Source organism: Lathyrus oleraceus, chromosome 7 (assembly GCF_024323335.1).
Source record: "Lathyrus oleraceus cultivar Zhongwan6 chromosome 7, CAAS_Psat_ZW6_1.0, whole genome shotgun sequence".
Lineage (NCBI taxonomy): Eukaryota > Viridiplantae > Streptophyta > Magnoliopsida > Fabales > Fabaceae > Lathyrus > Lathyrus oleraceus.
Window position 1 is genome coordinate 115,948,179 of NC_066585.1, and position 9,568 is coordinate 115,957,746.

The 9,568-nt window shown below is 33.8% G+C and overlaps 1 protein-coding gene across 1 annotated transcript; it reads right to left on the minus strand.

The window, feature by feature from the left end:
- Positions 1–1,760: 1,760 nt before the first annotated feature.
- LOC127104658 (nodulin-26) lies at positions 1,761–2,915 on the minus strand. Its single transcript, XM_051041833.1, has 5 exons — positions 2,802–2,915; positions 2,482–2,706; positions 2,210–2,407; positions 2,057–2,118; positions 1,761–1,980 (listed from the first exon to the last, which is right to left on the minus strand). Exons 1-5 carry the CDS (start codon positions 2,913–2,915, stop codon positions 1,761–1,763), a joined length of 819 nt encoding a protein of 272 aa, XP_050897790.1.
- Between the last annotated feature and the right edge of the window lie 6,653 nt (positions 2,916–9,568).

Consider the following 9,568-nt stretch of genomic DNA (forward strand, 5'->3'; position numbering starts at 1 on the left):
AAACTGGAGGGCATTTTAGAATTTTCGTGTGGCTCCAAAGAAACATATAGAGTGCATTAGAAAGTCTCCCAATATAAGGCTCCAAAGGTGGTTCTTAAAGAGATCATTAAGATCCAAAGATCGTCCTTATGGGGTGGTTGTGAAGATGCTAAGAAAATGAATTGAGTTACTTGGGATTCTCTTTGCTTATCTAAGGAGAAAGGTGGTTTAGGGGTGAAACATTTTGGGTTATTTAATCTTGCTTTGTTAAGCAAGTGGAAGTGGATGATTCTATATGGTTGCTCTACTTTGTGGTCAGATGTTTTACCAGCTAGGTATGGCAATGTAAAATTGGAGGTTTTATGTGGGCCTTTTGTGAGTAGTAAGATGTATTTATGGTGGAGGGATGTGTGTGCAATTGGGGATCCTTTGAATTCTGATTTTTCGCAATCTAATTGATTTTCTTCTTCAGTTTCGTGTAAGCTTGGTAAAGGGAAGCTTATAGAATTTTGGAGGCATATTTGACTAGGATCTTCCTCTTTTGATATTCTCTTCCCTTCTTTATTTCGACTTTGTGGTTCGTCTGTCTTAGAGTTTGTGATGTCAGAGGTTTGGTTCAATGATACTTGGAAGTGGGATCTTGGTCTAAATGGGGTCGTTTTGAATGCCGAGGATAGTTTGTCGTTAGAGGAGTTAATGTAAATTTTGCATGATGTAAAACAAATTGATAATGTTGAGGATTGTTTTGTGTGGTGGAGGGATACAATTGGTTTCTCGGTTAAAGTAAGTTACAAGAGGATTTATGAAGCTAGTGTTGTGGTCATCTAAAATTCCGAGTAAGGTGCATAGTTTTTGGTGGCGTAATCTTCTAAACAAATTGTCCACGATGATGGAGTTTGCGAAGAGAGGTATTATTGAAGGAGCGCACAACGTGGTTTGCCCTTTATGCTTTTTGGAAGAAGAGGATGTTGAGCATTTATTTGGTTCTTGCACTTTTTCTAATTTTATTTGGTCAAAGTTGTATGAGTGGGTTGGGTGGGCTAGGCTTTCCGTTCGTGTCCTTTGTTGGATAGACTTGATAGTATTAATTCCGCAAATGCATCTTGGTTTTTTGGTTTAGTTTTTTGTTGGTCAATTTGATCTTGTAGGAATGTGGTCCTTTTTAAAGGGATGTTTTGAGCATGATTAAGCTTCTTTCATAGGAGTGGAGTGGTTCATTGCTTTTTCTAGGAAAGGTAGGAATATCTCTTGGTCGGATTGATATTGTAATTCCGACAAGTGTTGGGAGTAGGCGTTGATTCCCTTTTCTTTGTTGGGTGTTGTTCGTCGATCTTTTTTGTATTATTCTTTATCTCGTATAGTTCTTTATCCTTTGGTTTCATTGGTCGTAAAAGAATGAGCACCCCTTATACCTCTTTTCTAATGTAATGTTAATCCTTACTTATAAAGAAAAAAATACTCTTTGATCCCCCGATAAATCAGATTTGTACTTTATCCGAATTAAAATGAAAATCTCCATAGCAATAAATAAGAGGTTCAAAACACCAAGAATTCTTATCATAACACATTGCTAGATAGATAGACATACAAACAAACAGAGATAAATAGATAAATTGATTACATTATTTATTAGAATCATGATCCGTAGTACCTTACTCACTACTACACAAACCACTTTTTATTTCCTCATTATCTCTAACAAAGACATTTGCAAAGATAAAAATGTTATTAGTTCTCTCCTCTCCATGATACTTGATGGAATTTCTTTCTAATTGCTTAAACTATTTCGCCTCCCCACGCTTTGCTTCTTTGAGGAAGGATGCACTCTTAACTATTTCACGCAATGGCTTGTTAGTATACCTAACAAGGTTGTAGACCCATGCTCCCGCCACAGCTCCCAAAACCGGCGATATCAAGTATATCCATATTCCTCTATATTCACTGTGCATAAAAGCAGGTCCTAAACTTCTAACCGGGTTCATTGATGCTCCAGTTATAGGTCTGTCAAATAAAAAACTGTTATCACGCAGTTTCGAAAACCATTTGATATTACTGATCCTGCATAATGGATGCATACCCTGAAATAATGACATTAAGCAATAATGTAGATCCAATCGCAATTCCAGCCAACTCACCAATCTAGACAATATAAAACATAAAAGTTTAAAAGGATGTTCATGCATACATGCATGAATTATTGATATGCATAAGATATATTTGGCGACTTTACCGCCCGGCTATCGGTGGCAACTCCGCAAATGATAAACATAAGATAAAACGTGATTATGAATTCAAACACAAAAGTTTGAAGGTTAGATCCAGATGGAAGTGTTCCTGAAAACTGATCATGTGTGCCACTGAATATTAGTTTTAGGGTTCCACTTGCTATGGTTGCTCCCAAAACCTGAGCTGTAATATAAGCTGGTACCTATAAGAAATACATAGAAAATAAGTCATAATTGATTACCATTATGGAAAATAAAATGATCGTGATTAGATGACCTGTAACAATGGAAAACTTCTGGTGGAAGCAAAAGCAATGGTGACGGCCGGATTGAAATGAGCACCGGAGATGTGACCGAGAGAGTAAATCAAAACAACCAAAGCGAGTCCCCAAACAATTGCGATTCCAGGAAGCGTGACAGCGTTGTCGTGGTTTTTGTTCACTATAATTGAAGCACATCCTGCAAATATCAAGAAATATGTTCCCACAACCTCTGCTATTAACTGTATCATCATCACCAACAAACATAACCATAAGTTAATATCGAATTCTTAAATTTATTCAGAAGAGAAAAAAAAAAGATTAGGAGACAAGACACCTTTTGCAAAAAAGGGACGGAGGAATCTTCAGATGTTTGGGGGGACTCTTTGTTTACTACATCTAAAACAATATTATCACTTGTTTCAAGTGTTGGTGAATTATCATTAGCCATAATAAGGAAATAAATGAGAAACAAACAACACAAAACACTGTTTATGTTTTTTCCTCTTCCACATAAACGACTCCAATTTATACAAACACAGTTGGGCACCAAAAGTTCATGAAGGGACAAAATAGTTTTAAATTCTATTAAGCAATAAAAAAGAGACAAGATTTATTTAGCTGCTAAAGAGCTAAGCTACAAATATATTAAAATGTTTTAAAATGTCTAATATAATAACTTTATTTAATTTTTGTCATAAACTTAGTATTTTAAATTGCAAATAGAATAATCTTTGGAGTCAGATAAGATTATGACTCTATACTTGGCAAGATATACTTTCAAGAGCTTATACATTCATATGACAAAAATAAACTTGTTTTATAATTGTAAGATCCTAATTTTGACCCTAAGATCCCTCATGATATTATATCATTGTTCAATGCATTGCCTCAAGGATCATAGCATGTTTGGCTCCTTAACCCTTGGGTTGGGACTTGTGTGAGTGGTTTGAGACCACCAAGCATGCTTGTATTGTACATTATTGCTTTTCTTATTTTGATTACTAATCAAAAGCACAAAAATATGTCACAAACTCTTTTGTTTTGAAACTCAAGTGATCATGTGCTCCTATGCTCCTAGGAGACTCCTAAGCTCAATGAAGTAGCTAGATGAAGATGTAAGCAAGCATGACAACGGTCCACAAAATTCCTAATCATCATATATGTCTTTCAAGTATCTCAATTGGTCAATTTGATCAAGATAACCCAAAGGACTTGAGGATTGTTTCCCAAGGAAACCCTAATTCAACTGTGCATTAACTGTGCCTTGCTAATGAAGCAACCTCAACCTATGATCAAATATAATCAAGGGAAGTTCTTTCATTCATTTTATGCATATATGAGCCTATGTGAGTATCCTGAATCATTCATTCATCAAGATTTGAAGTTTGACCTTGAGAAGTTGACCAGTTAAGTCATCTGACTAAACTGGGGATCACTGAGACACAACTTTTGATGTGTTTGCCAAATGAAGATGACCCCAAGAGAAAACATTTTCTTAAGAACTATATGAATAACTTTCATGTTCATAAAAAATCCATTTGAAACTTGGAAGGTTATCATTCATTTCAAAATATTATAGGTCATTTTGACTGAAGCCCTAATTTTAGGTTAACTTCCCAAGGACCTAACTTCCTTATTTTTTATGATTTTGAGGTGAGACCAATTGCATTGGAAATCTTACAATCTTTACTTCAATTATTATGTTGGACAAAATTTCATAATCCTAAAAGAAACACATGTGATAATACAAAACATTATAGGTTACTTTAGACCTAAGTCATTGAATTAAAAAAATATCTAACTTCAAGTGCCCATAACTTTCACATTAAAAATCCAAATGATTCAAACTTTAAGTCTAAATTGATCATCTTGAAAAGGTCTACAACTTTGATGTTGGAGGTCTTTCCATTTGAGGCTTGCATCATTGAAACAGAAGGGCTTGAAGTTGCTTGTTTTTGGCAAATTTTTCAAAGGGGAACCTAAACATGTTTTGTACCCCAAACTTCACAGTCAGTTTTCATAAATTTCCAAACTCCAAATGGATTTTTGCCCAACATAACTTTTATTCCTTATTCTAAGAGATTTCCAACCATTACTCACATGACCATTTTTGGATTTTCCATGTGGGAGTTTCGAAGAGCTTAAAGTTTATGTCCATTTGTGCAATTCACATTATAACTTGATGTATAAGCTAATGCCAAGCCAACTGCACGTCCAAATCATTTCTACTTGACCTCAACATGGATTTCCATTCATTCTTGGGCTTTGCAAGCGCCTGTACAGGCCCATGCATGGAAGGTCCAATTTTCATGCACACGAGCAAAACACCACATTGCATCAAGTTCAGCTATAAATAGAAGCTCTTGCTCATTCAAAAATCAACCACAAGGAGATCTGAAACGCTGCTGAAGTGAAAACCCAACCCTCACTCAAAGGAATTTCAGTTTTCATTTTCAATTTCAAGCTTGAATTTCAACATCATTAGTTGATCTTCAAGTCTTAATTCCTTGACCTTGCATCACCATCACACTTCCAGATCAAAATTGGATCAAGAGCTTGGATAATTCGTGCTGTTTGAAGCTCCATTTCAGAGGTAGATCACTAAATTTTTTTTATTCAGATCTTGAAATACAATGTGAATTGCTTGAGTTTGTGCTGTTTTCTGAAGTCCTCAAGCATGAGGCAGGCCAGTGGTGGTCTTAATTTCATGAATCGTGCCATTTCAGTTTGTGTACCATGATCTTCAAGCTCATGTTTCTCTTTAAATAGGAACATTGAGGAGAATCCATGGTTACAGGGGTGATGTACATCACCTCAGCTTCATTTTGATACCTTGCTTTTTCATTTTTATTAAAGTTGAATTCCTTGCGCGTGGTGGTCGGAAACAGTTGGTTGGCCGGAGAAGATGGTGGTTTCCACCACTATCCCCACGTGGGAGCTTCAGGTCCATTGGATCTTGTTCAAACATTATAATCGTGGACTTCCATCTTGTGGACTTATTTTAATACAATGTGTGATGCGCTTGACCAAAGATCATTGTGTGACCGCGCCTCTGAGCCTTAGGATACGTGCCACGTCAATTAATGAAACATCCAAGGGCGCTGGTTTTTCCTTATTTTCTTATTTTCTGATTAATTACACTTAATTCCTTTTATTTTCAAAAATTCATAAATGTTTTATTTGAAGTCACAAAAATATGAGACCAATGCCAAAGTTTTTCTTAAAAAATCTAGTTTCATATTTTGATTTTTAATTATTTTTGTGACTTCATTTAATATTTTTTGTGAATTATTTGGTTTTTAATAGTTTTTAATTCATTTTAAATACTTTTTGATATCTGAAAAATCCAAAAATATTTTCTTAACACATATGGATCATGATAAGTCAATGAAAAATAGTCTCATCAATTTCTTAATTGATTTGAGATTTATTTGAGATTTTAGTTCATTTGTGTTATTTTTCATTGTTTTTAATTGTTTTAAAATAGTTTCTGATTTCAAAAATTATTGAGAAAATTTGTTAAACCTTGTTTGACCATGTTAGACCTATGAGAATTTAATTGGACTTGTTAAAGTTGATTTGAATTAAATTTGAGGTTTGACCATATTTTGTCCATTTTATTTTGCATTTATTTTTTATTCAAAAAATACCAAAAAAATATGTTTGACTTGTTGACTTCTAATCTTCATTTCTCTTATGTTTAACATTGGTTGATGATGATTTGATTCACTTTTGACCAATTGTGTTTGATATTTGATTTCTCTTTTTATTCATTTCATCTTCATCTCATTTTCTTTTTATTTTTGGTCAATGAGTTAATGTCTTATGGTTAGCCTTGACAAATGAGAGGTTTAACCTTCTTTGATCCAAATCAAACTCAACTTGATCCAAGATCAAGTGAGTTGCTTTGTGTCCAAGATAGGTTGCTTCTTGGTCAAGCAAGAAACCTAAAGTCCATACAAGGCCTTTCCTCTTTTCTTTTGGCATGGTAAGTTTTTGGAGCTTGGCTTACTAGTCATGATCTCTAACTTGTGTTTATTTGCCTATAGTTTTATTGACCGACCTCAGATAGGTGTGACTACTACATTAGTCCACTTACGATTGCTTAACATAGCGCTAAATTGTCTTATGACCAAACTAACATAACCATACTAACTACTAACTTTAATTTGAGCATTTAATTTCTTGCCCTTTACTTTAATGCAATTTACTTTCTTGCTCATTTATTCATATTGCTTTTTACTTTGCTCACTTGAGCACATATTTTATGTTTATGTCATTTTCCTTTTGCTCATTTGAGCTCATTATTGTATATAAATATATTATTGTCTTGTGTTTGTTTTGTCTTTGTTTGTGTGAACCCAATGCAAAAGGAGAAAGGACTTAGAATTAGGATTTACCTATGCTAAAAGGAGTTCAAGAGCAACTAAGCCTCATTCCTTTAGAATGCTAAATTTGTTGAAGAGCAACTAGGCCTCATGCCTTTAGAATGCTAAATCTCAAAGTTGACTTCAAAGGACTTCCTTTCCAAAACTTATTCTTTGTCTATTCCTCTTATTGTGTTGTGAACTTTTTGATGTTTGTTCTTGTGTGATAAGGATTCCATCTTGAGATAGTAAGAAGGACCATTGTCATGAGTAGCCAAGTTAAGAGAGACAAGCCAAATGGAGATCCTAGGAGCTTGAATCTAAATTGTGTGATTGTTTGTTGTTTACTAAGTCCAAAGGAAAGGAGCATCTTGAGTCATCTCTATGATCTCAAGAAAAGGAACTTCAAGGGTTTTATCTCTTCTCTTATATTTGTATGCTTTAGGACTAGACCTTCTCTTCTTCTCCTCACTTTAACCCAAGCCAAACTCTTTTTGTGCAAACTTTGACATTGTTTTTCAAACTAGAAACCCAAGCCTTATGCCTTTGACTTTTCAAACTCATTTCCATTAATACTCATTGTGAATGAATTTTAATTCAACTTTGACCTCATTTTGTAAATAAACTTAACTTGTAAATACAACTCACTTCAAGTTGTTTTTGTGGATTTAATGGCCACCTTTGTTAAAACCTTTTTCATAAACATTAGCCATAGGTTTGAGTTATCATAGTGGTTGATGTAAACCTCACCTTATCCTTAATGGTTGGATTATAAGTCTTCCATGCTTATTATAGGGTTAACCCCTCACTAGCATGTTGAAGCCTTCCTCACATGGTGGATTATTGGTTTAGGTTGAGTTTTCTCCCTTTGATAACAAAAGACCTTAAGGCTTTTGATCAAATCAATTCACCAATCTTTTGAGATTTTTACCCCGAACTACGAGGTTTTGATCCTACCTTTGTGATGGTACGTTGGCAATGGGTTCATCCATTCAAACAACAAAATTGTAAATATAATCTATTCTCTTCTCATCCCCCCAATCTTTTGCACATATTTTCAGAAATACCAACCTACAACACACATTTTCAAAAAGAGGTTCCCTTAGAGTACTAAGGATGTTTTGGGTGCGTAAAACCTTCCCATCTCATAACCAACCCCCTTACCCAGATCTCTGACATTTTTATTAGTTTTTGATTTGATAAAACTTCTTACTTGGCCTTTGTTCGCTTTTTAGCCTTTCCTTTGGATAAATAAAAGTGCGGTGGCGACTCGAATTGTATGTTTACTTTTGGTTTAGTCCATAAGCCATAAGGTAACGAATACCCCGCTACAATAATAATTATTTCTAATTAACTTAGAGCATTTTTTAGTAGTTTGTATTTTATAACTTATTATTTATTATTTTAATTATAAATGTTTTAATATCATTTCATATTTATCAAATAATTTAATTGTTAATTTTAATAAATAAGCTATTTATTATAATTTTATCTATTATCAGCTAATTTATCATGTGTTTGCTACTTTTTATCGAACAATTTCAAAAGAGTAATATAAAATTAATAAAACTGTGTGTACCAAGTTGGATCTAGATGTCTGGCTTTAGAAGATGTCATGCAAGTTGATGGATACTCTAGTTTTAACTAGAAAAGGAAGGTATCGACAAAGTCTCATACATTCAAGTTAGTAGCATAGGCTTTACATAGCTCTTACTCATACTAATAATTAGGAGTTCATATTTGAGATCATTTTAGATCTTGGTGTGGGTTTGACTTTGTCCATAATAGTTTTCCACGGTCGTCATAATAAGAGATTTAATATTGGGGACTTAATGAATATAATTGAGGACTAATTTAAGGTTCAATTTGGAATGACATGTTCATGTTGAGGGCCTGTCGGGGAGAACTCATCCAAAAGTTGAATGTTATGTTGAGTTGGGTGTGGTTTGAACAAAGGTCCTAAAAAGGTTTTTTTGTGAGGACAACAAGTTTTTTGTGTTTTGAATAATATAGAGGATTCTAAAAAAGACTAAGCTGAGACAAAAAAAATCTCTAGGATTTTTGTTGAGTTTGAGATGAGACGAAAAGTCATTGGGATTACGGTAATTCTGGGAGGATATTTGTTGAGTTCAAGATGAGACGCATAATATTTTAAGGTTTTAGGTAATCCTATGAGGAGTTCCTCAAATACCAAAATGAGAAGAAAATTGCTCGAGTCCATGGATAATCTAAGTAAGATTTTGTATAGACCGAAATGTAACATCCCGATCTAATTGACCAATTGAAGTTTTCAATTATTTCATAAATTATTGAAATTTGATTGATAAAAGGTAAAATGGACTTTTACCATATAAGGGTAATTGTGTTATTTCACAAGGAACAATGTGAAATTAAGTCTCTAAAACATAATTATATTGGGAATGACCAATTATAATATTTAACACGAAGTAAGGGTAATGGTGAGAATCAACACATTTAATTGAGGAGCATTATGGTCTTTTTGGTAGGAGAGCATATAAGGTGGAAATGTGAGGAAAATCATAACCATTTTTCATTTTTCTTTATTCCACACTTGAATTTATTTGGTATGAGAGTATATAAGGTGGAAATGGGGGAAAAATCGTAATCACTTTTCATTTTGGATAATGGGAGTTGGAAATAAGTTCTCATTGTGTTCAAAGTTCCATTCCCTATCATTATTAAGTCATCTTTGATGCATGTAAAAAGAAAAAAA

Excerpts from the sequence above, each read along its gene's own strand:
- LOC127104658 (XM_051041833.1), bottom strand. The coding sequence starts at position 2,915 with ATGGCTAATGATAATTCACCAACACTTGAAACAAGTGATAATATTGTT. Across the intron at positions 2,408-2,481 it reads GAAGTTTTCCATTGTTACAG|GTACCAGCTTATATTACAGC; the intron begins GTCATCTAATCA and ends TATTTCTTATAG. Across the intron at positions 2,119-2,209 it reads TTGCCACCGATAGCCGGGCG|ATTGGTGAGTTGGCTGGAAT; the intron begins GTAAAGTCGCCA and ends TATATTGTCTAG.